Source organism: Labrus bergylta, chromosome 18, assembly GCF_963930695.1.
Source record: "Labrus bergylta chromosome 18, fLabBer1.1, whole genome shotgun sequence".
In the NCBI taxonomy this organism is placed as follows: Eukaryota; Metazoa; Chordata; class Actinopteri; order Labriformes; family Labridae; genus Labrus; species Labrus bergylta.
In genome coordinates, this window is record NC_089212.1 from 26105470 (window position 1) to 26133352 (window position 27883).

Here is a 27883-nt window from a genome sequence, read left to right on the forward strand (position 1 = left end):
TGAACGCACCCTGAGTGAGCGCGAGAGCAGGAAGTAGTTTCCTGCAGCGGCCGGAAGCTGTGTGAGCAGACAGGAACAACAAAGAGGAGAAAGTGCCCGGGTTTTAAACACACCAGAACACCAAACCAAGAAATAAAAGCCGTTATTCACAGTAAGTAGACTTTCCTCCCCGTGAGGCGGAGATCCAGGAGCTGCTCCAGACTCAGCTGTGTGAGTTTTGTAGCGTTTTCTGCTCCGCGCCGTTATTACATTATTTGCTAGTTAGCATCTTTAGCCGCTAATGATAGAAAACCTCTCTGAGTAATGAAGAAACTATTAATGTTACAGAACACAGAAACTATTAATGTTACAGAACACAGAAACTATTAATGTTACAGAACACAGAAACTATTAATGTTACAGAACAGAAACTATTAATGTTACAGAACACAGAAACTATTAATGTTACAGAACATAGAAACTATTAATGTTACAGAACAGAAACTATTAATGTTACAGAACAGAAACTATTAATGTTACAGAACATAGAAACTATTAATGTTACAGAACACAGAAACTATTAATGTTACAGAACACAGAAACTATTAATGTTACAGAACACAGAAACTATTAATGTTACAGAACACAGAAACTATTAATGTTACAGAACACAGAAACTATTAATGTTACAGAACAGAAACTATTAATGTTACAGAACAGAAACTATTAATGTTACAGAACACAGAACCTATTAATGTTACAGAACATAGAAACTATTAATGTTACAGAACACAGAAACTATTAATGTTACAGAACACAGAAACTATTAATGTTACAGAACAGAAACTATTAATGTTACAGAACACAGAACCTATTAATGTTACAGAACACAGAAACTATTAATGTTACAGAACACAGAAACTATTAATGTTACAGAACAGAAACTATTAATGTTACAGAACAGAAACTATTAATGTTACAGAACACAGAAACTATTAATGTTACAGAACAGAAACTATTAATGTTACAGAACAGAAACTATTAATGTTACAGAACAGAAACTATTAATGTTACAGAACACAGAAACTATTAATGTTACAGAACATAGAAACTATTAATGTTACAGAACAGAAACTATTAATGTTACAGAACAGAAACTATTAATGTTACAGAACAGAAACTATTAATGTTACAGAACAGAAACTATTAATGTTACAGAACAGAAACTATTAATGTTACAGAACACAGAAACTATTAATGTTACAGAACATAGAAACTATTAATGTTACAGAACAGAAACTATTAATGTTACAGAACAGAAACTATTAATGTTACAGAACAGAAACTATTAATGTTACAGAACAGAAACTATTAATGTTACAGAACAGAAACTATTAATGTTACAGAACAGAAACTATTAATGTTACAGAACACAGAACCTATTAATGTTACAGAACACAGAACCTATTAATGTTACAGAACACAGAAACTATTAATGTTACAGAACAGAACCTATTAATGTTACAGAACATAGAAACTATTAATGTTACAGAACACAGAAACTATTAATGTTACAGAACACAGAAACTATTAATGTTACAGAACACAGAAACTATTAATGTTACAGAACACAGAACCTATTAATGTTACAGAACAGAACCTATTAATGTTACAGAACACAGAAACTATTAATGTTACAGAACAGAACCTATTAATGTTACAGAACACAGAAACTATTAATGTTACAGAACACAGAAACTATTAATGTTACAGAACAGAAACTATTAATGTTACAGAACAGAAACTATTAATGTTACAGAACACAGAAACTATTAATGTTACAGAACACAGAAACTATTAATGTTACAGAACACAGAAACTATTAATGTTACAGAACAGAAACTATTAATGTTACAGAACACAGAAACTATTAATGTTACAGAACACAGAAACTATTAATGTTACAGAACACAGAAACTATTAATGTTACAGAACACAGAAACTATTAATGTTACAGAACAGAGAAACTATTAATGTTACAGAACAGAAACTATTAATGTTACAGAACACAGAAACTATTAATGTTACAGAACAGAAACTATTAATGTTACAGAACAGAAACTATTAATGTTACAGAACACAGAAACTATTAATGTTACAGAACAGAAACTATTAATGTTACAGAACACAGAAACTATTAATGTTACAGAACACAGAAACTATTAATGTTACAGAACACAGAAACTATTAATGTTACAGAACAGAAACTATTAATGTTACAGAACACAGAAACTATTAATGTTACAGAACAGAAACTATTAATGTTACAGAACAGAAACTATTAATGTTACAGAACACAGAAACTATTAATGTTACAGAACACAGAAACTATTAATGTTACAGAACACAGAAACTATTAATGTTACAGAACAGAAACTATTAATGTTACAGAACACAGAAACTATTAATGTTACAGAACACAGAAACTATTAATGTTACAGAACAGAGAAACTATTAATGTTACAGAACACAGAAACTATTAATGTTACAGAACAGAGAAACTATTAATGTTACAGAACACAGAAACTATTAATGTTACAGAACACAGAACCTATTAATGTTACAGAACACAGAAACTATTAATGTTACAGAACACAGAAACTATTAATGTTACAGAACACAGAAACTATTAATGTTACAGAACAGAAACTATTAATGTTACAGAACACAGAAACTATTAATGTTACAGAACATAGAAACTATTAATGTTACAGAACAGAAACTATTAATGTTACAGAACAGAAACTATTAATGTTACAGAACATAGAAACTATTAATGTTACAGAACACAGAAACTATTAATGTTACAGAACACAGAAACTATTAATGTTACAGAACACAGAAACTATTAATGTTACAGAACACAGAACCTATTAATGTTACAGAACACAGAAACTATTAATGTTACAGAACACAGAAACTATTAATGTTACAGAACAGAAACTATTAATGTTACAGAACAGAAACTATTAATGTTACAGAACAGAAACTATTAATGTTACAGAACACAGAAACTATTAATGTTACAGAACATAGAAACTATTAATGTTACAGAACAGAAACTATTAATGTTACAGAACAGAAACTATTAATGTTACAGAACAGAAACTATTAATGTTACAGAACAGAAACTATTAATGTTACAGAACAGAAACTATTAATGTTACAGAACAGAAACTATTAATGTTACAGAACACAGAAACTATTAATGTTACAGAACACAGAAACTATTAATGTTACAGAACAGAAACTATTAATGTTACAGAACACAGAAACTATTAATGTTACAGAACATAGAAACTATTAATGTTACAGAACAGAAACTATTAATGTTACAGAACAGAAACTATTAATGTTACAGAACATAGAAACTATTAATGTTACAGAACACAGAAACTATTAATGTTACAGAACACAGAAACTATTAATGTTACAGAACACAGAAACTATTAATGTTACAGAACACAGAACCTATTAATGTTACAGAACACAGAAACTATTAATGTTACAGAACACAGAAACTATTAATGTTACAGAACAGAAACTATTAATGTTACAGAACAGAAACTATTAATGTTACAGAACAGAAACTATTAATGTTACAGAACACAGAAACTATTAATGTTACAGAACATAGAAACTATTAATGTTACAGAACAGAAACTATTAATGTTACAGAACAGAAACTATTAATGTTACAGAACAGAAACTATTAATGTTACAGAACAGAAACTATTAATGTTACAGAACAGAAACTATTAATGTTACAGAACAGAAACTATTAATGTTACAGAACACAGAAACTATTAATGTTACAGAACATAGAAACTATTAATGTTACAGAACAGAAACTATTAATGTTACAGAACAGAAACTATTAATGTTACAGAACAGAAACTATTAATGTTACAGAACAGAAACTATTAATGTTACAGAACAGAAACTATTAATGTTACAGAACAGAAACTATTAATGTTACAGAACACAGAACCTATTAATGTTACAGAACACAGAACCTATTAATGTTACAGAACACAGAAACTATTAATGTTACAGAACAGAACCTATTAATGTTACAGAACATAGAAACTATTAATGTTACAGAACACAGAAACTATTAATGTTACAGAACACAGAAACTATTAATGTTACAGAACACAGAAACTATTAATGTTACAGAACACAGAACCTATTAATGTTACAGAACAGAACCTATTAATGTTACAGAACACAGAAACTATTAATGTTACAGAACAGAACCTATTAATGTTACAGAACACAGAAACTATTAATGTTACAGAACAGAAACTATTAATGTTACAGAACAGAAACTATTAATGTTACAGAACAGAAACTATTAATGTTACAGAACACAGAAACTATTAATGTTACAGAACACAGAAACTATTAATGTTACAGAACACAGAAACTATTAATGTTACAGAACAGAAACTATTAATGTTACAGAACACAGAAACTATTAATGTTACAGAACACAGAAACTATTAATGTTACAGAACACAGAAACTATTAATGTTACAGAACACAGAAACTATTAATGTTACAGAACAGAGAAACTATTAATGTTACAGAACAGAAACTATTAATGTTACAGAACACAGAAACTATTAATGTTACAGAACAGAAACTATTAATGTTACAGAACAGAAACTATTAATGTTACAGAACACAGAAACTATTAATGTTACAGAACAGAAACTATTAATGTTACAGAACACAGAAACTATTAATGTTACAGAACACAGAAACTATTAATGTTACAGAACACAGAAACTATTAATGTTACAGAACAGAAACTATTAATGTTACAGAACACAGAAACTATTAATGTTACAGAACAGAAACTATTAATGTTACAGAACAGAAACTATTAATGTTACAGAACACAGAAACTATTAATGTTACAGAACACAGAAACTATTAATGTTACAGAACAGAAACTATTAATGTTACAGAACACAGAAACTATTAATGTTACAGAACACAGAAACTATTAATGTTACAGAACAGAGAAACTATTAATGTTACAGAACACAGAAACTATTAATGTTACAGAACAGAGAAACTATTAATGTTACAGAACACAGAAACTATTAATGTTACAGAACACAGAACCTATTAATGTTACAGAACACAGAAACTATTAATGTTACAGAACACAGAAACTATTAATGTTACAGAACACAGAAACTATTAATGTTACAGAACACAGAAACTATTAATGTTACAGAACAGAAACTATTAATGTTACAGAACAGAAACTATTAATGTTACAGAACACAGAAACTATTAATGTTACAGAACAGAAACTATTAATGTTACAGAACAGAAACTATTAATGTTACAGAACACAGAACCTATTAATGTTACAGAACAGAGAAACTATTAATGTTACAGAACACAGAACCTATTAATGTTACAGAACAGAGAAACTATTAATGTTACAGAACACAGAAACTATTAATGTTACAGAACAGAAACTATTAATGTTACAGAACACAGAAACTATTAATGTTACAGAACAGAAACTATTAATGTTACAGAACACAGAACCTATTAATGTTACAGAACAGAGAAACTATTAATGTTACAGAACAGAAACTATTAATGTTACAGAACACAGAAACTATTAATGTTACAGAACAGAAACTATTAATGTTACAGAACACAGAAACTATTAATGTTACAGAACAGAAACTATTAATGTTACAGAACACAGAAACTATTAATGTTACAGAACACAGAACCTATTAATGTTACAGAACAGAAACTATTAATGTTACAGAACACAGAAACTATTAATGTTACAGAACACAGAAACTATTAATGTTACAGAACACAGAAACTATTAATGTTACAGAACAGAAACTATTAATGTTACAGAACAGAAACTATTAATGTTACAGAACACAGAAACTATTAATGTTACAGAACAGAAACTATTAATGTTACAGAACAGAAACTATTAATGTTACAGAACACAGAAACTATTAATGTTACAGAACAGAAACTATTAATGTTACAGAACAGAAACTATTAATGTTACAGAACACAGAAACTATTAATGTTACAGAACACAGAAACTATTAATGTTACAGAACAGAAACTATTAATGTTACAGAACACAGAAACTATTAATGTTACAGAACAGAAACTATTAATGTTACAGAACAGCAACTATTAATGTTACAGAACACAGAAACTATTAATGTTACAGAACAGAAACTATTAATGTTACAGAACAGAAACTATTAATGTTACAGAACACAGAACCTATTAATGTTACAGAACAGAGAAACTATTAATGTTACAGAACACAGAACCTATTAATGTTACAGAACAGAGAAACTATTAATGTTACAGAACACAGAAACTATTAATGTTACAGAACAGAAACTATTAATGTTACAGAACACAGAAACTATTAATGTTACAGAACAGAAACTATTAATGTTACAGAACACAGAACCTATTAATGTTACAGAACAGAGAAACTATTAATGTTACAGAACAGAAACTATTAATGTTACAGAACACAGAAACTATTAATGTTACAGAACAGAAACTATTAATGTTACAGAACACAGAAACTATTAATGTTACAGAACAGAAACTATTAATGTTACAGAACACAGAAACTATTAATGTTACAGAACACAGAACCTATTAATGTTACAGAACAGAAACTATTAATGTTACAGAACACAGAAACTATTAATGTTACAGAACACAGAAACTATTAATGTTACAGAACACAGAAACTATTAATGTTACAGAACAGAAACTATTAATGTTACAGAACAGAAACTATTAATGTTACAGAACACAGAAACTATTAATGTTACAGAACAGAAACTATTAATGTTACAGAACAGAAACTATTAATGTTACAGAACACAGAAACTATTAATGTTACAGAACAGAAACTATTAATGTTACAGAACAGAAACTATTAATGTTACAGAACACAGAAACTATTAATGTTACAGAACACAGAAACTATTAATGTTACAGAACACAGAAACTATTAATGTTACAGAACACAGAAACTATTAATGTTACAGAACAGAAACTATTAATGTTACAGAACAGAAACTATTAATGTTACAGAACACAGAAACTATTAATGTTACAGAACACAGAAACTATTAATGTTACAGAACAGAAACTATTAATGTTACAGAACACAGAAACTATTAATGTTACAGAACACAGAAACTATTAATGTTACAGAACAGAAACTATTAATGTTACAGAACACAGAAACTATTAATGTTACAGAACAGAGAAACTATTAATGTTACAGAACACAGAAACTATTAATGTTACAGAACACAGAAACTATTAATGTTACAGAACACAGAACCTATTAATGTTACAGAACAATTAATGTTACAGAACAGAAACTATTAATGTTATAGAACACAGAAACTATTAATGTTACAGAACACAGAAACTATTAATGTTACAGAACAGAAACTATTAATGTTACAGAACACAGAAACTATTAATGTTACAGAACAGAAACTATTAATGTTACAGAACACAGAACCTATTAATGTTACAGAACACAGAAACTATTAATGTTACAGAACACAGAAACTATTAATGTTACAGAACACAGAAACTATTAATGTTACAGAACACAGAAACTATTAATGTTACAGAACACAGAAACTATTAATGTTACAGAACAGAGAAACTATTAATGTTACAGAACACAGAAACTATTAATGTTACAGAACAGAAACTATTAATGTTACAGAACAGAGAAACTATTAATGTTACAGAACAGAAACTATTAATGTTACAGAACAGAAACTATTAATGTTACAGAACACAGAAACTATTAATGTTACAGAACAGAAACTATTAATGTTACAGAACAGAGAAACTATTAATGTTACAGAACAGAAACTATTAATGTTACAGAACACAGAAACTATTAATGTTACAGAACAGAAACTATTAATGTTACAGAACACAGAAACTATTAATGTTACAGAACACAGAACCTATTAATGTTACAGAACAGAAACTATTAATGTTACAGAACAGAAACTATTAATGTTACAGAACACAGAAACTATTAATGTTACAGAACAGAAACTATTAATGTTACAGAACACAGAAACTATTAATGTTACAGAACACAGAACCTATTAATGTTACAGAACAGAGAAACTATTAATGTTACAGAACACAGAAACTATTAATGTTACAGAACACAGAAACTATTAATGTTACAGAACACAGAAACTATTAATGTTACAGAACATAGAAACTATTAATGTTACAGAACACAGAAACTATTAATGTTACAGAACACAGAAACTATTAATGTTACAGAACATAGAAACTATTAATGTTACAGAACATAGAAACTATTAATGTTACAGAACAGAAACTATTAATGTTACAGAACAGAAACTATTAATGTTACAGAACACAGAACCTATTAATGTTACAGAACACAGAAACTAAATTCAAAATGAAATCAGCTGTATGTGTTATTTATTCCTCATCATCACAATAAATAAGAGTTTTATATGAATTAAAGCTGTTAATTCAGAAACACATTTACACTTTAATCATAACGGATTACCTTTACTGAAACACTTTAAACACTTTAAACACACAGGAGGTAGAAATGTTCGATGTTTGGATACAGTTTGTTTTTAATCAGTATTTTAATGAACATAGTATCAAAACCTTGACAGTCCAATCAGTGAGATGTGTAGAGAGTGAGATGATAAAGGTATCTTACTATCTGATCAGACATTAAGGAAACATGCTATGTTGAAGTGCTGGCTTCTCTGACAACAATGCAGCAGCCAGTATGTCCTCCTTCTAACTTTAGATTCTGCTCCTGAATGCTCTGGATTTGTTTGGACCAGAGAAGGTAGGCGCTTTTAAGACACGCCCCCACACGGCCGTTTTGGACGCCCCTCAGTTTGTCAGATATGAGAGCAGTTATCAGGTCAACAGGTGTTGCAGTGATGGAAGCGGTCAAGAGAAGTGGTTCAGATAGAAGTGATTGTACCCGATCTAAAAAGCCTCTGCATGTTTCTAATAAGCTCCACGAGCAGAAACGTGCTCAAACTAGGATCAATATTGGAGATGCTTTTGAAAAATGGAGAGAGGTTAGAACACAGAAAGGTTTACAGACCCATGCAGAGCTGGATAAACACTGAAGCTTCAGAGTCCACCACATGGTGACCTGAGTGAGCATCGAGTCTAGAGAGGGGGGGGGAGGGGGGTCTCCATGCTGGAAATGCTGTCTCAGTCTAACTTTCAGTCAACCTAACGACAGGCTGAGAGCTGGAGCTGAGGCGGGTTTTAAACCTCCTGACAAACCGTTACACCGCGCCCGCCAGTCAATCAGGTCAGCTACGCGCCTTATTGTGAATAACTTTCACAATCTTATCATTCATCAAATTACTCAACATTGGGTGTGTTCGATATAAAGTTCCTCCTTTCGTCCCGTTTTGATGCAGTCAGAAGAAGCTAAAGCAAACTATAAGCTGCTCAGATTAATCTGTAACAATTTAATGGAGAAAAACACTTTTTGGGGATTTATTTTGGATTTAGAAGAGCTATGTTAACAAAGGTTTTCTCTAAAACAAGAAGAACAGCAGACAGACAGAAGCTGTGAGTTGAAGCTAAGATGCATTCTTTGTTTTTGTTAATTTATCGTAATTCATATCGTAATCCTCATATCGCGCTGGCCTCATGACACTGCTCTAATGTGCCTTGAAAGCGTTAATGGCTGCTGTAATCATTCCTCCTGCCCGCTCTGGGCGTGCAGTGATCTCATCCTGGTGATAAGTGAAAGCTGGGATTTCCACGGTCTTTGTTTTGTCCAGAAATAACGCAGCCGAAGCTGATATTAGTCCTCAACAGTGATGAATGGCTCTCATTGTTATTGTGTATTTTTTTCCTGCTTTGTGACACCATCTCCCCTCTGCTGCTCAAATAGGAAACACACTCAGACAGAATTTTATTCAAAGTATGGAGGAGCGGGGGTTTCAGCTCGATACAGCTAAAGGTGGACCGTATAGTCCTTCTGATATCTGTAAAATAATATTCGCTTTAGCAGCACTTTGAAAGTCATCATTCTCAGAAGTGTTGAAATGTAAGCCGTGAATAATATCAGCTCATGCTGCCTGATAAAAACAGAGTGTAGAGTTATAATTCAGGTCACCCACCTCCATGGCAGAAAGGTTTTTCATAAATTCCCACCAACAAGAACCCTTTATTAAGTTAAAGGAGCAACATGTAAAATTTCTACTGAGCTAAATCACAAATAAAAATATGCTCATATATCCTTAGAGGTGACGGCTGACTGCAGGTTGTCGTCTTCTCTGTTTATGATTTATTAAAACGTTAACACAGCTTTGAGGGGGATCCTGTTAAATATGTTGTTGTTTCTTTTTGGGGGTTTTTTAACCGCGCTCAAGTGAGTTTCAGAAAACAGAATGATTTTCATCCCTGACACAAACACACTTGATATGATTTAACATTTCTATTTGTATGTGTCATCCCAATGTGGCGCTGTAAAACCCCCGTCATATATCGCCTGTTGTTCTCTTTCCACAGGACAAAAGAATTTGGTGTGCATGTGAGGACAAGTGTCTGCGGAGCCAACCATGGCGAACAATGCGGAGGATATTGAAAACAGCATGGTGAGTATTACAGAAAGTGTTAACTGCTGTTTCTGTATCTCTGTCTGTGAGAGTGTTTCAGGTAATTATTAGACAGAAGTTTCAGGATGTGAGCTTATTTAATCAGTAATGAAGTCTGTCTCTCTGTCGGTTTGATAACTCCGGTTTCTCTTGGCCTTTACTTCAATACAAAGACATTTATTGATGTCATGAGCTGTAGGACGGAGTGTGAATCAGGAAGGTGGAAACATCAGGAGTGTAAACAGCACAGTGCGGTCTGCGTTTGACTCCGTAAATAAGGGTGTGGTGTAGTGATGAAGTCAAAGTCCCTCTCTGCTGTCAGAGTCCACATAACAAACTTTAGCCCAGAGAAAAGGTTTGTTTACACCACACTGATCACGTCTGTCTTAAACAGCAGTTTAGGTAGGTTGGCATGATGTCAGTGGGATTATCAGTCGAGTCACACAGCTGAGCCAGAGCATGGTGTGTTTACAGGACACATTCAGTCCATCCCTACAGTAAAGATGTTCGTTACTTTAAAAACCAGGCTTTTAAAACAATACAATCTGTTGATTGGGGCTATTTATGCCTGAATTGGATTGTACAGCTGAAGAAAGACAGGAAAATTATTGGCACATACTTATCATTCTTATTTTATTTTTATTATTTTAAGGCAATACTTAAACCCCTCTATTTCAGCCCTGCCCAGAACAAGCTGTTTCTGTGTCTGTACCTTTAAATATGTAAATGAGATGTATCTGACCACGCCCCCTCTCTGGAAGGGCTTGGGTGTACTCTGGCTTTCTCGCTCCATGTCCTATTGTTTACGGTGAGAAGGCAGACTCAGAGGGCAGAACAAACACCTAGCTGTGGGAGTGTCACCCACCTGGGGGAGGGGCTACTGCCCTTTGTGATGTCATGAAGGGAAAATCTCTAAACAGCCTGTTTGAGCACACATTTTCTGAAAAGTGGAGCAGGCAGAAGACAGAGAGGATGGCCTTTTCTCATCATTGGGGGGTTTGTAGACAGACTAGAGACACATGTTAGAGTTAGAGGAACGTGGGGAAGTGTGTTCAGCAGAATAAATTACCTTTAATAAAATATTAGAAGCTGCAGTCTTCACTCTGTCACAGTCACAAAACATATTCTTGATGTCTGTCCCCAAAGTACGACTGGTAACTGAAAAAGGGGAGTTTATGGTTTGCTGCCCCTGCTGGAGGATTTTTGTCTAGGGGAGCGGGTCTCTTTCAATCTTTTAAAAAGAAATAGTTTGAAGGTGTTTGAGGACGATGCATCACATCTGCTGCAAGACGACTACAGCCTCTGTTCATGAGCCATACGCTCTAACCACATAGCCAAACCTGTGCCCCCAATCTCTAATTTTTTTATGTTTGATAGTATCGCAAATTACCAACATTTTAAAATACGACAGATCGTCATATTTTTACCACAAGCTGCTGGCGTATTTATGCAATTTAGACAGCTTGCAGGAGCTTGTCTGCAGTTGTTGGTAATTTAAAAAAAGAGCACATTTTGGATGCCTATGACTGGTATTGTGAGTGACAACCCGACCCTAACCTAACAGAACTACTACCAGAAATGTGTTGAACTTGAATTCATCAAAGTCTTCAGTATCCCTCGTGCCCTTGGGAACAACCTGACCTTATTCCCAGCACTGAGAAACAATACGTCGTACCTCACGGGGAGGTCGTTCTGTACAGCAGGCTGTTAAAAAAGCAGTGGCAGCTTTCACTGTTCAGTCTCTGGAGGCTCGTCCTGTTTTCATTTCTGTGTACCTGCTGGTGAGACCCGGTGGTTGCTTCATCTCTGTGCTGCTGCCACATGTCTCGACTCGCCTGACAGTCGTTACTTCAGACAGTCTCCTTGATTTCCAGGATTATTTTGTTCTGATGGGAGATCTCCTCGGGGTGAGAGGGAAAGAAAACCAACACTGTTAGGGAGGAGTTGGTGTAACGAGCGCGAATGTGCTGATCTATCCCTGAAATGCAAACAGGGAGTGTCTGATGGTAGTCTGCATTGTTTGTTTTGCATTTAAAACAAAGAAAATTATAGAAATAGAGGCGTTTTCATTTGATTTATAGATATATGTGCATGTCTAGGAACTCCTCTGGTATCTCACATGGCCTCTGAAAGTAGAATTTACAGACAAACAAATTTAAATAAGAGGCAAACGGTGACCTACAAGGTCTCTGCTTTGAGTCCGTCAGTATCACAAACATGAGTCCCCTTTACTTGCAGGCTGCAGTTTGTGGCACCATCACCTTACGCAAACAGTTACAGCTTGCTTAATACTCATTACACGTCTGTTGCATGCTCACACGAGTCCTCGTTCAGCGTTTTTTTGTTTTGAGAGTTGCAGAGTTTGTGAAATTGGCTCTTGTCTTTGTCTGGGAACTACGGCTGCAGAAAATGTTTCATAATTCTTAAATACAATCAGAAGGAAACTTTTCCTACTCGTAATATTTCTTCACAATTTAGTTAGTTCCTGTTTCTAATTTTTCAGGATTTTCGTCTTTTTTTGTGTCACTATTGACATTAAATAAAAATTATTTGTATTTAAGACTGTTGGATTGACCAAATAAACAATTTAGAGACAACACTTGAAAATGAAGATGTGCACTTATCCCCTTTTCTTAAGATTTATTTTTGGACATTTTTTGTGCCTTTAATGGAGAGACAGGACAGAGGATATTGTCGGAAATCAGGGAAAGAGAGAGTGGGGAATGACATGCGGGAAAGGAGCCACAGGTCGGATTTGAACCTGGGCCAGCCGCTTGGGGGACTATCCTCTTTTCAAACTGATATTCTATAAGACTGTAGGGAACCACAGCTGTTAAAGCTCAGTTTTGTTTTGAAACGCCTGAAACCTTCCTGAAGTTTCCGAGGCGAGCTGCACATGTGTGCAACACAAACAGCTGAATTTTTAACTCCAAATGGACCTGGAAGTTGTCCTGCCCCCTTGTGGATTTCAGGTGTGAAGTCCACAAGGGGGACTTCACACCCCCCTTGTTACTGACATGAGGATGCAGCAGGAAATATTCAGGAGAACTGACCAATAATCCTTGTGTTGACTGTCGAGTGTGATGGCGTTTAGTCGACCATTCTGATTCTCCTCCCTGACCTGCAGGAGACCAATGTGTCCCCTGAACCCACCCAGCAGCCACAGGAGCCTGGGGGAGTCAGGGCGCGGTCCAGAGGAGGTGATGGAGGAGGAGGGGGAGGGGGAAGTAATGGAAGTGGACCGGAGCAGAACGGACAGCCCCCTGCCGCTGCTCGGCCCCCTCGTGTGGTAGAGGCCGAGGAGGACGAAGACGAAGAGCTGACTCTTAAATACGGGGCCAAGCACGTCATCATGCTGTTTGTTCCTGTGACCCTCTGCATGGTGGTTGTCGTGGCAACCATTAAATCGGTCAGCTTCTACACTCAGAACGACGGGCAAAGATTGTGAGTATTAAAACTATGATTAAATATAAAAGTTTGTTGCAGCCACAGATTCAAATCCAACTCTCACTTTTTGTCTGGTGTTTGAATTAAATGTAACACAGCTGCTTGGCCACTAGGGGGGGTTAGTGCAATGTGCAACACTCCTACACGGTTTAAAAACCAAGACAGTTCTGTAATTAGATAAGATCATTTAGACAAAGTCTGGATCTGGGTAAGGACACATTATCAACATAACATTTTAGATCTTAAAGGTCCAATCAGTGAGATGTGTAGTGAGTGAAATGATAAAGGTATCTTAGAGACAGCTCTGTACAATGTTTAGAATTCAGAGTGCAGTACCCATTTTAACCACTAGGTGTCAGAGTTACATACTGCTCACAAAGAAGAATGAAACTAATCTCTTGGTTGTCGTGAGTGAGGTTGATTTAAAGCTACATTTTTATTACAGTACATAACAGACTTTGCTCTTTCATTGATGTGCGTCTTTGATATCCCCCCCCCCCCCTTCAGGATCTACACGCCGTTCCCTGAGGACACGGACACAGTAGGACAGAGAGCCGTCAACTCCATCCTGAATGCCACCATCATGATCACTGTGATCATCGTCATGACCTTGGTGCTGGTGCTGTTGTACAAGTACCGCTGCTACAAGGTAAACCCCAAAAACCATGTTGCACTGAATTGGTACTTGATTGCTCTTCAAACCCTGCGTTGCGTTCAGAACACGCTGTGTCATACTTGGAGTTGAAGTGGACTCTGTGTACTAATAGTTTTCACAGGGATGTTTCAACTTGCCGTACAAAGAGGTGTACCGTCTATTTAATCGGCTTCATTCCATTAATGTTTGCCAACTCCTGTTCTTCTGTCTGCGTGCTGACACAATCGAATGGCTTCCAGGGAAATGATCTGTAAACGTACTCTGACCTGAGTGTAGGTTAAATGCTGATACATGTAAAGGCTTTAAATATCAAATTATTGAGACCCCAAAGTCGTTCAAGTGTGTTAAAAATCAAAGAATGTAATGTTTCCCTGTTTGTGCACTCCTGTTGTAAAGCCTCAAGTTTCTGCACGCCGCTTGTTGTTGTCTTGGTTTTTTGCAGCCAAAAAATTGACATTTCTTTAGGCTGGGAGTGATCAGCTGGAAAGGCGAAGGTTAAGCAAGTTAAACATAATCAAATTTAGACATTAGCCGCTGAGGCTAATTCATTGTCTCAGAATTAGCTGTTTAACGAGCCAAGCAGACAAGCTAAGAAGGCGAGCAGAGACGTTAAAACCTGTCTAGTCGTTCTTACAACCTCACTAGAACTCACGGCTAACCATAATGGCAATGTGTCATTCTCACACCGCCATAATAACCACTCACAGGGCGCAAAAAATAAGCATTTTCTCACTGCTACCACACCTCTGACAACACACTGGTCGCGTCATCTTCAGGTCCATCGATCCTAAAACTCAAAGTGACTCCAACTGTTGAACTTTCCATTTTTCCAAGACAATAGAAAATAAAGTAAAGAATAAAGAGATACAAAAAGAGGAGCCACTTTGCCTTTAACAACACTCCCTTCCTTCCTCCATGTAGCCATATGACAAAAACACCGTAGGACAGACCTCTTAAAAATAAGAGTTACATTCAGACAGAACAAGTGAAAGGAAACAGAGACATTAAGATGAGCTGTTGAAAGCAGCTCTGGAAAGGTGTGTTTTGATCAGGGATTTGAGTCATGGCAGGTCGGGAGAGTCACAGATGTGTTTGAGGAGAGAGATCGGGGGGGGGGGGGGCTGCAGTGGATCTTTGTATGGTCTGCAAGGACAATAAAGGCAAATGTTTGTTTCCAATATTTGCTTCAAAGATTTCTAAAAAGGGGCTGAAAAGTGTGACGGACTCAGCTAACAGCTCCCACAAAGTTTATGCATAAATTAAAGTGTTATAATATATAATTTAAAAAGCATGAGTTATAAACAACTCTTGGAAAAAAGAGACCAAAACCATTTTTGATTCAGGCTGTAAACACGTCTGTTCTCACACTCATTTAGACAGAAGGACGCCTAAAACAAACACACTCTGTAAAAACGAAGTCTCGCAGAATCTGAAGGATTTCAACGTTTACTAAAATCTTTAATTCAGATTCTCTGTGACCGAACGAGACGTGAAACTTAAAAATATGTGAAAGCTTAATCCCTATGCGTCCTGATCTAAATGGGTTAATGTTGTAATTTTTAAACATAGGGGTCAATGGGGAATGACTCTCTTTTTGAGTGACCCTCTAGTGGCCGCTCGAGGAACTGCAGTTTTTGGCACTTCTGGTTTTTCACACATTCACTCCTAAAAAGTATTGAAACTTTTCAGACAGCTTGCCCCAAATGTTTCTGAGTTGCTTATTCACATGTTTGTTCCTCCCTCATCCCTTAAACATCTTCAGGGAACGTAATAGTCCCTCACAGCGTGGAGTTTTTCCTGATCGACGGGAGGGGGGATATCAAAGATGGTGCTACAATGACCGTTTTTTTTTTTAAATCAGTGCTACATGCAATTCAGTGTATTCACAGCATTGACAAATGAGTGTTAAGGAGCAAACTGGTGAGCAGGAAAGAGTATAAAGCTGCTGGTCGTGTGATACAAATTTCATCCTCCTCGTCTGCTCGCTGTGAATTTGACCTGCTGTGTTCTCGCATGGCTCACCCGACTTCATGCATAACTTTTACCAGCCGGCCGGCAAAGTAAAGTCAAGGTTAAAAATTCAGCAGTTCAGCAGTTTTGTGCAAGTGTGAAAACATCATAGGACAGCCGAGTCAGCAGACTGAGCACATTAGGGATAATGGATTTTGATATCGTCCATACTTTAACCTCTGCCAGGGCGGGGTCGCTACCTTTGTTTTGACCGCACCCTACCGAGCAAACTCTTGCAGCAAGTTCTGTTTTCTGATGACGGTGCTGTACATTTAAATCCCATGACTCTTAAATCTTCTCTTTCACAGGTGATCCAAGGCTGGCTCTTCCTCTCCTCCCTCCTGCTGCTCTTCTTCTTCTCCTACATCTACCTCAAGTAAGCCCCTCTAAAAAACCCGTCTCCAAGTTTCCCACGCTCATAAATGTCAAGATGGATGGAGTCTTTCCAGGTGTGTCTGTGATGCTTCTGCTCCGTCCAACAGGGAGGTTTTCAAGACCTACAATGTGGCCATGGACTACTTCACCCTGGCGGTAATCATCTGGAACTTCGGAGTGGTGGGCATGATGTGTATTCACTGGAAAGGACCTCTGCGGCTCCAGCAGGCCTACCTCATCATGATCAGCGCACTCATGGCTCTGGTTTTCATCAAGTACCTGCCAGAGTGGACCGCCTGGCTCATTTTAGCCGTCATCTCTGTCTACGGTAAATCCCCTCTCTCTCTCTCTTTTTGCTCTGTGGACTATTAAGGAAGCAACCCCGAAGAGGTTGTGTTGTTCAAACATCTGGTTCCTTTTAGTGTTAAAGAAGGAAGCTAAAAATAAAGAATGTTTAACCTTCTTTGAAGCTGAAACACAAGATGGAAAGTGTGTTACTTGAGAATCAAATGTCTCTCATGATTTGTTGTGATGTCACTTCCTCTTTCTGACTGTGCCAAAAGAAGCAGAAGGAAGGATGTTTTTCTTGATATCTCAAACGCTTCCAGTAAATGTCTGTTTAAATACGGATCTCTGAGAAACAGGAAGACGAGAGAGGTCGGGTTAAGGCCGATTATAAATGTTTTAAAGGAGCAGTATGTAACTCTGACACCTAGTGTTTAAAATGGGTACTGCAGTCTGAATTCTAAACATCGTATAGCTGTCTCCCCGTCGGGTACAATCACTTCTATCTGAACCACTTCTCTTGCCCGCTTCCATCACTGCAGCACCTGTTGACCTGATAACTGCTCTCATATCTGGCAAACCGAGGGGCGTCCAAAACGGCCGTGTGGGGGGGGTCGTCTTAAAAGCGCCTACCTTCTCTGGTCCAAACAAATCCAGAGCATTCAGGAGCAGAATCTAAAGTTAGAAGGAGGACATACTGGCTGCTGCATTGTTGTCAGAGAAGCCAGCACTTCAACATAGCATGTTTAGCAGTGATGATTAAATGAATGTGGCCTGCTTGACTTTGCCCGTCCCTGATCTGTGTTTATTTTTTCTGTCCTCTAAATATTTTTTTATTGTAAACAAATGTCTCGTCTGACTCTCTCCTCTATGAGAGCCAGCTGTTGTTATCACAGACGTCGTGTCAGGGAGCTGCTTTCTGTTTGCTGTCTAACATCTGTCGTCTGGTCTCTTTCTTCTTCCTCTTCTTTCTCTCAGATCTGTTAGCCGTGCTCTGTCCCAAAGGGCCGCTGAGGATCCTGGTGGAGACGGCTCAGGAGAGGAATGAACCCATCTTTCCAGCGCTCATCTACTCCTGTAAGACAGAATACAGAAATACAAATTTACATTCTTTAAACTTTGATAGATTCAGGGTCCCTCAGACCTAAAAAACATATATTTGTGCTGTTACTATTCTGACAGGTGATGTAGCAGGCGCCATGGGGCCGTGCAATATGTCACTATGTCACACCTGCAGGAAGCTCATGAAACATTCTGCTTGTAACACAAATCTGCATGTTTTAATTCCTCTCCAGCTACGATGGTGTGGCTCGTCAACATGGCCGACACGGAGTGGCCCAAGAGGAACTCGACAGAAGCAGCAACAGCTCAGCAAGAGGCCCCCGAAGGTGAGCGAGGTGGATGTTTACTTTTCCAATAAGCGTGTGTTATGTTCATTGTTTAGTCTGACTGGTGTCACTCGTCTACAGGCGTCACGTCCCCGGCTCCCTCCGTTCTGTCGCAGGACGACGGAGGCTTCAACCCCTCCTGGGTCAACCAGCAGCAGCACCAACTGGGGCCGATCCAGTCCACCGAGGACACCAGGCGGGAGATCCAGCAGATGCCGTCAGCTCGTCCTCCTGTTGATGACGACGACGAGGAGAGTGAGTGATCGCTGCAGGATGTTTTAACATATGTGTCACATTTATCTCTGTGGGCGCCACGCTTTAAACAAGGTAGCTGTGATAGAAGTTTTTGTTGTCAGTGAAGCTTCAGTGTCCGGCATGGCCTCTGCTTTAATGAGTCTCTGGTTTAAAGTAATGATGCATGAAGAGGCATCAGATTTAATTAACTCTGGGAAATTTAATTCAACCTCTGAAGTAGTTAGATCACCTCCAACGACAGCAGCTCTTAAAAACATCATCATGTCTCTCTTAACAGCAACAAGAGAGAGCGAAGGAGGGACGGTTAATTATTTATCATAGTGCTTCATGATGATTTATTTAACAGCCTGGAGCAGAAGACACCTACCTCTCTCTCTGAATGAAGGGTTTTATTATCATTTAAGCCTCCATTTTGTGTCATCAAAGTGTTGTATGGATGCAGTTTCATTTAACCTTGATTCATAAGAAATAAGTCAAAGCAGTGAGTTTAAATATTCCTTTGATCAAAGGGAAACTGCAGAGTCTCTGGAGGTCTGTCTCTAATCATAATGGGATCCATTATTCAATTATCCTGTATTTTTAAACTTAGGCTGAAATCATTACATATCAGGTCTTAATGACCATAAGGTACAAAGAGTTTTAATCCTCTGAGGCGAAAGGCCAACCTAAAGGACCTCCACTAAAAGAGTTGATTTTTCACTAACAGGCAAAATTTGTTATTTGGATTTTCTGACTTCATAACAAAAAATAATCCTGAAAGAGAGAGAGAGGGCCGTTTTGTTTGTTTAACCAGAAACAGACAAACATCAGTCTCTTAAAACCACTGAACCGCTCACTCCTCAGAAATGACCTCTCTCTCTTCAGCTGTCTTATTGAATAAAAAGGCCAACAATTGAACTTGCAGGAGTTTCTCCCCTCCGGCTTTTCAATCGTTATGTTTGTTTACTTCTCGTGTGTTGCGGTGTTTTCCCACATGCACAAAACTCGTGGAAATGTTCAGGATGAGCTGCATTTTGCACTCCAACTTGACCACTAAAATTTCCGCATGAAGTCGAGTTAAGCCATCTGTGAACGCAGAAGGAAACTTTCAGGAAAACTCCTGAAGAGTAAGTGGGCTGTGGTGATGATTTTTTAAAAATCTATGGCTCTTTTTGATACCATGGATCGTTTTAATTCACTTGGTTGTGGAGTTTTTATTTGTGGGGGTTTTGTCATTTAATGTAAGGGTGTACACTTTTTGTGTATAAACCTTGTGTGACGTTTTGATTCAAATATTCCAAACAAAAAACTCAACTAAAACTTAAAACGACAAAAACAACCAACTTATCTTAAATGCCAGGAGAGAGACCTGGCTGGTACCCCTAAAACAAAATATTAAAGGATCATCACATCTCAAAGTCAAACTGTAACAAATTGAAGTATCAACAACCTTTAGACTGTTGTTTTCTGTTTGTCCACATGTCTCTTTATTCTCTGTTGTCTTGTATCTGTGTGTTGGAGAGAAACGCCAGCCGATTATTATTCCACCATTAAATAACAAACTGCATCATGATGATTTTAGATTTCCCACCGCGCCCTAATATAACACTCTGTAATTCAGACACTCTGATTGTCTCGACTGCCTCCTCCTCACTGTGTAATCATCATCATCTTTCAGTTCCTCCTCAGCAACACTTTTAACTTTTTGGGAAAGATTTCATGCGTTCCTCTTCCTGAGTGTGATTTCCCCTCCGTTTTTTAGTCGGAGCAGATTAGGAAGCGATTATTCACGGCAATTGCTAGGTTTCATGTCCGTACTATTTAGGTGCCCGCGCTCTCCACCTAACCTAAAGCTCGGGTAAATAACGGGTCTGAGCTCTTGTTTGTACAGTAATTACAGTCGAGGAATGATTCCTATGGGGGGGAGAGAGAGAGGGTGCGGCGCTGAAGCGGATCTCCACCCTGAGTGTGGTGTTCTTCTGTGTTTTTCAGGGGGCGTGAAGCTGGGACTCGGAGACTTCATCTTCTACAGCATGCTGGTGGGGAAGGCCTCGGCCAGCGGCGACTGGAACACCACGCTCGCCTGCTTCGTTGCCATCCTCATTGTGAGTGACCACAAGCTGCTTATTTTTGTGTCGGGGCTCGAAATCACCGCAACTTAGTCTCTGTTTCTCTCAGCACGATATGAAACCAAACGTTATGTCGACCACTTGATTATATAACCTGTGGTGTTTTTCAACCCCTCACTGAGCTCGTGTTGTTTGGTACACAATCACTCAAAGTGCTGTCTGCCTCCACAGGGCCTGTGTCTGACCCTGCTCCTCCTCGCCATCTTCAAGAAAGCGCTCCCCGCTCTGCCCATCTCCATCTTCTTCGGCCTCGTCTTCTACTTCGCCACGGACAACTTGGTGCAGCCCTTCATGGACAGGCTGGCGCTCCACCAGTTCTACATTTAGCAGGACGCTGCCCTGGTAACTCTCACCCACATAGCCCTCCGGCCAACAACACGACCACGGCGGTCCCTTCACAGCCAGGGAACAAAAGGGGCGATGCAGGGGCCTCTCCCGCCCCCACATCCCCTTCCTAAAGAACTCATGATGACGGGACACAAGTTGTTTTTGTTCAGCCTTTTCTTTCCCCCGGCGCCAAGGGAGGGTTTCCCCTTACGACAGCAGCTGTTCTTATATATTTTATTTGCGTTTTAAACCAAGAAGTTACATTTTCCCCGCTCGACTCGGGGGGGCGGGCTCATCTTCAAATTGCCATCAGCGGCCGGTCTCAGGCTCAATCCAAACGACGAGAAGCCAGCGGGAATCTTTTTATTTCAACAGGGAAGCTCGTCTGCTTCTTGTTTTTCTTCGCAGCGCCCTGCTTCACATTCATACCGGGGAAGCTTCCCGCAGTCTTCTCCAGCTCAGGCTGTACAGCCGGTGCCTTGCTCAGGGACACCTCGGCGGAAGCTGTTGAGCAACGGGAGATGATTTCTTTCAAATCTCCCACTCCGAAGACTTTAAATCTTAATTTTTACAACCACTGCACCCCCCCCCAAACTAAAAACCGAGAGTTGAAAGCCTTCACCGCTCTAAAGGACACTGTAAGATGATTCTGATAATAGATGTGTAGTTTGATTGTGTTTGACCTGTCAGTCACCAGACGTGCTTTTCTCACTGCTGTCAAAAAAAATGAAGACGTGTTTTTTCCCCCCACTTAAGACACATGAAACCAGTTTAAACTCCCCCCAAAAAATAATGTTCTCACGGTCAGAAATGTGGAAAGATTTACGTCTCTGGAGTAAAATATGAGTGTTATTGTGATGCCGACTCATCAGAGATTTCACACATTGTCTTGTATTTTAACCCAAAGGCATGTTTGAACACACAGCGTGCAGAGGGAGAAAAGTTCTCACACACACACACACACACACACACAAACACACACACACACACACACACCTGAGACTTGCCTGCCGTGTCAGCCGTGTACTGTCAGCCACTGAGCAGTTCTGCTGGAGCAGTCGGAGGTTCAGTGCCTTGCTCAAGGGCATTTTTAGTCGTCGTCCTTATCGTGTGACAGAATTGTGCTTTTCATTTTTCTTCCCGCACTGTGTTGTTGTTTTTTTTACGACCTTCTCCTACAGGGATTGTAACCATGTGATCATCTGGTCACAAACTCTGAACCTTTAGGCTACAGCCGCCCTCATGACGCTTGCCTGGTGCTGTCTTGAACTATGCTACATCAAACCTGAAAACGATTTCCACTACACACAGATACTCGTTTTTTCCTTTTTCAAGATATGCATACGATAAACTTTGTACTTTTTGAAACATGGTGGTAAATGTTTGACGGGGGTTTCTACACGGATCAGAAAAAATCATCTTTGACAGAAATGCTGCCAAAGTTTAGAATAAGGAATAAAAACTCTGAGTTGTGATGAATGTAGCTGAAGTTCAATTTGATCCTGAAGACAGATCGAGCTTTATTTGCCTAACTGCGTTTGAATCAAGTTAAAAACAAACCAAAACGCTTCAATGAGGTTTAAAATAACAGTTTTGGTTCTGTGAGAAAAGATGAGAACTCTGTGGCTTCTCGTTCATGTTTGATCGATCGGGGAGGAGCTGCACTGATTGCTCTTTGGTTGTAGTTGCACTCGAGGTTAACGCTTGCAGAGAAGAAACAAAGTGGGAACAATACGGTAACAATTGTGCTGGAGTGTACCCTTAATTTTTGGGGAATATGTTGGGTGATTGGCTTTTTTTTCTGTCCTTCACTTGCATTTGTGTGTTTATGCAATTCAGATTTTGTTTTTTTAATAAATAATGAAACTCAAAATTCTTTCTGTGCAAATTCTCAAGTGTCTCTTCATTTCCTTTCAGCTATGGTGGCCCGCTTTAGAGTTTTACATAATATGGGAGTGTCTGGTACAAGGTGAGCACACACACATCCCATGTAGATACACGACTACTGGGAACCAGAATGGAAACCTGCACACTGACATAAAAAAAATAAAAAGGATTTTAATGGTCGTTTAGAGCGTCATCAGGTCAATATGTTAAAAAGAATTGTCTTAACAAACAGACACTGGTAGCTTATAGTGGACAGAAGAGGCAAACCCTCCTACATGCCGAGGTCGATCAACATCTATAAAACACTCTTCTCCATGTTCCTCTAACTCTAACGTGTCTCTAGTCCGTCTACAAACCCCCCAATGATGAGAAAAGTCCATCCTCTCCGTCTTCTCCCTGCTCCACTTTTCAGAAAATGTGTGCTCAAACAGGCTGTTTGGAGATTTTCCCTTCATGACATCACAAAGGGCAGTAGCCCCTCCCCCAGGTGGGTGACACTCCCACAGCTAGGTGTTTGTTCTGCCCTCTGAGTCTGCCTTCTCACCGTAAACAATAGGACATGGAGCGAGAAAGCACCGAGTACACCCAAGCCCTTCCAGAGAGGGGGCGTGGTCAGACACAGCTCATTTACATATTTAAAGTTACAGACACAGAAACAGCCTGTTCTGAGCAGGGCTGAAATAGAGGGGTTTATAGACATGATCAAATACAGTTAAGTATGTTGAAAGCCGGTTAAGTATTTATTAAATTGTTGATATTTTCAGATGGATTGATGGTTCCCACTAGAGGTTGGTGCTTTATCGGGGTCATTGACCTAGACGACCTGTATATAAGGTTTATAGAACTGATCCAGGTTCAGAAGCTTCTGTTGATCTATGTCTAACTTTGGCATTAAAAACAGGATTCATTGTTGATCTGACCAATAGGATTAAAAACCACGTAATGTTCCAGACTGTGTAACAGGATGGGACGGTGAGTCGATAATAATAAACACAAGAGCGTTCACTCATGAGCGTCATCGTGTGTTGAAGATCAGGCTCTTTTATAGTATTTTATATTCATAGGGAATCAGACGGAATAAAAAGTCGAACATTTACCTGAAATGTGAGATTATGGTGTGGTCATATTTTTGGCGGTAAAATAGAAATACTCAAAGTACGGGTACAGGAAGTTGCAAAGTTTTTGAATCTCTTGGGTTGCATCACTGATGCACAACAACGAGAAAACTGACAAAACCCAGAGTGTGAGATTTTATGCAAAACAGCTCTGAACTCCCAGTTTTCCCCGTTACAAACGGAGGTCAAATACCCCCGGGAGCGGCCTGTTTTTTTGTTTTTTTTACAAAATACTGCTGACTGATTATCTGTGAACGAATCATCATCCCCCGGAGTCTGACGCAAAGCATTTCTGCAGACGGTGGGAACATTGTGGAAATTCCTCGGCGTACTGATGCGCTTGGCATCCCGCGCTCGCCCTGTCCTCCGTTGCCAACTGGCCCGCCGGGCGCAGTTGGCTCGTACGTCTGGCCTGCTGGACGCATTAGCCGTCGCCATGGGGACCGTTTGGCCCGGCTGGCTGGGACAGTGGCACGGTATGGCAGCTCACCCAGAATGTTTAGCCTCACACTGTGACTTACCTAACGAGCCCTCTGCTGAGGCCTCATCCTGGCATGTGAGCCGTGTTGCTGCGCTGCTGAACAACTACACAATTAATTCCACAAGGCTTCCCCTGCATCTGTTCCAGACACTTGTTCTGCTCAGATTAAGTTACACCATCCACTTAAAGCTGTTTGGGTGGCTTTCCAAGAAGAGATTGAACCCTTGTCAAGTTTCCCCCCGTGATGTTGAAAGAAAAATCGGAATCTTTTGTTTTTGTTTCTCCTTTTGCAAAATGTAATTTAGACGTCAAAATTCTTTGCAGGTTTTTTAAGCTTGTTCACTGACAAGCGGATGAAACTGCACGGGTAATCCGTCAATTTCATCCTCTGCATGGAGGGGACTTAAGCTGGAGACATTACGGCGGTGTGTCACACCTATGTGCGTTGGAGGTTTCCCAGGATAGCTCCTCTAAGGGGATTACTGTGCAGGGAGATCTGTTCCATTTGAGACTTGTAAGACTTCGATAATCGCTCCAGACAGGACAGGCAGCAAGCGCAGAACCCTCAACAACACAGGAAGAAGAAGACAGCTCCAATACAGGAGAATCACAACACATCAGAGATGTCTAAAGACAAGCTGGAGAGCCTGGTGAAGCACATGGAGGAGACGCTCTCAGAGATGGAGCAGCTCAAGCTGCACTGCGGAAAGCAGAGCGAGGAGCTGAGCCAGCTGGTGGTGGAGCTCCGGCGGGAGAACCAGGAGCTGGTGGAGAAATACAACCAGCTCACCGTGGAGATGAAGGAGGCCAAGGAAATGATAGATCAGCTGCAGGACACAAAGTACGCCTTCAACGCCAAGGAGAGGCAGGCACAGAAGCTCAGCCGGCAGCTCTGACGGGAACATGACTTATAGGTGGACGTGACCCCGAGTCCTGGACGAAAACAAGACTGGACGAGGCGGATGGGGAAAAAAAAAAGCAGCTAGTTGCAGAAGATGTTGAAATACTGGGTGGGCATGAAGGCTAAACTGGGTGCTGCTATTTTCTTCAACGTATAGAAACTGTTTTTTTCTGTCTTCATGTGTACTTTTTAGGGTTTAGGAGGAGGTGGATGTAAAGCTCAGTAATTTGAATGTTAACTTAAATCCTGCGGTTCAGAGCTCCTTTTTAAAGCGACGTCTAGACGTAATTACCAGGAATCAAAAGTGGAGGTCTTTTAAGAAATGTCCATGTGGAGAATATCGAGTGAAAGGGTTTTTTTCAGAAGTAGGTGTACAGATTGTACATGAGGCATTGTGCTCATTAGGTTTCTATAATTAAAACAAGAACATGTCTGGAAGCGAGGCGGAGCTGCCCCAGTAAAGATTTTATTTAATGACAGCCGATGGGTTATTTTTAGCTCTTCAGTGAGCAGAAGAAGAAGTGGATGGTCACCTATGTTTGCTCTTCTTAGAGTCAAGGTGCTAAAAATACCTCATGATCCCTCCCTGCCCTTGACCTTGGGGGGGGGGGGGGGGGGCAGTAAGACTTCAACGTGCCTCTCTCCATGCTGGCCAGCAGGACATCATCATCGACAGACTGAAGAAAATGTGGCTCAAAGTGTTTGCTTCATGTACCCCAAGTCTAACTACAGTTCATGTTAAAGTTCTGCAAACTGAAACTTAGCATCACTGCTGTTGAAAGCTTCTGCATCATGCACAACATTCGGCAAATAAGTGAAATCCTCAAAAGTTGAATTCAGACAGAGAAAGCTAAACTGATTTTTCTAAACAAATCCCTGAATTATTTGTACTTGTCCTATCGTATCTCCTGCACCGTTTAAATGTCATGTTTGTATAAATGTCTCGTCTGTTAGAGTCACTGATGGCTGGATGTGAACAGTGATGTCCTTCAGTAATAAACTCTGTAACTGTGAGTGATGGGTCAGAAGATTTACTCTTTAACAACCTGAACCTCTGCGGATGAAGAAGTTAATAAGAAACCAAAATCAACACTAAGTGTTTGCTTCTGCCTTTTGTTGGCTCCTTACAGAATCAGAGGAGCCGATGCTGAAGTGAAAAACCCTGCAGTTCCTGGAGTGTCCACTAGAGGCTGGCTGCAGAAGCACAGGAAGTCACATACACACCCATTCTAAAAAGCCTGTTTTTACAGCAGAGATGAACATGTTTACAGCCTGGTTCAAAAAAACAAATAGGTGTGATTAGCTCATGTCTCGATGGACACACACTGTACGGGGGGTGAATGTTTTGATGACTCATCAGTTTTGATTTAATCTGAAAGTTAGACTGAGACAGCATTTCCAGCATGGAGACCGCCATCGATGGGACTCCAGCGCCCCCTGCAGGAACAAACGGGTGACGTCACAGGTCTTAATTAACCTGCGATTGTATAGTGTACAGCCCCTACACTAACTTTATTCCTGGATAATGCTGCTCAAGCTTTGAGGGGAAACTTGTTTGGTTTGACATCCATCAGTGACCGTGAAGATGGACCTGAACAAGGTTAATTAGATTTCTGTTTGATGATCCATTGAGCGAACATAAAGCTGAGCTGTGACTTGGTAAAAACTTTCCTTCTGGTTATCTGGTTACATGTGGAGCGCTTTAAATTCAAAACATTTATTCTGATGTGTTTGAGCTGCTCAGTCTAGCCTAAACATGGAGAATGATCCCCCGGTGTGACCAGATCAACAAACATGTGGCTTTAAAGTAGATTTTTCTTTGTGAGGAAAAATGTGTGCGTCCAAACTGTTTCGTAAACCCCCTTCTGAATGAATCGAAGACAAATACACATGGCACCCAAGAT

The 27883-nt window shown here is 39.0% G+C and overlaps 2 protein-coding genes across 5 annotated transcripts in view; one reads left to right on the forward strand and one right to left on the reverse strand.

The window, feature by feature from the left end:
- The window catches only part of LOC110002661 (ladderlectin-like), a 191065-nt gene that overhangs the window by 114331 nt on the left and 48851 nt on the right, over window positions 1-27883 (reverse strand). The gene's annotated exons all lie outside the window — the stretch shown is intronic.
- On the forward strand, window positions 28-23471 carry psen1 (presenilin 1). Of its 3 annotated transcripts, none has more exons than XM_020657743.3 (11): window positions 28-151; window positions 10660-10745; window positions 13873-14189; window positions 14700-14841; window positions 17166-17233; window positions 17340-17560; window positions 18496-18594; window positions 18813-18905; window positions 18987-19160; window positions 21132-21244; window positions 21440-23471. In XM_020657743.3, exons 2-11 carry the CDS (start codon window positions 10710-10712, stop codon window positions 21593-21595), a joined length of 1419 nt encoding a protein of 472 aa, XP_020513399.2. In that variant the 5' UTR covers window positions 28-151; window positions 10660-10709; the 3' UTR covers window positions 21596-23471. The 3 variants fall into 3 exon arrangements, with proteins under 3 accessions (XP_020513399.2, XP_065822509.1, XP_065822510.1); XM_065966437.1 differs by having other exon boundaries at window positions 56-210; XM_065966438.1 differs by lacking the exon at window positions 28-151 and adding an exon at window positions 9432-9711.

Bases quoted from the DNA above. Each gene is read 5' to 3' on its own strand.
- psen1 (XM_020657743.3), top strand. From the start codon at position 10,710: ATGGCGAACAATGCGGAGGATATTGAAAACAGCATG. The intron at 17,561-18,495 runs GTAAATCCCCTC...TCTTTCTCTCAG, and splicing joins AGCCGTCATCTCTGTCTACG to ATCTGTTAGCCGTGCTCTGT. The intron at 18,906-18,986 runs GTGAGCGAGGTG...ACTCGTCTACAG, and splicing joins TCAGCAAGAGGCCCCCGAAG to GCGTCACGTCCCCGGCTCCC.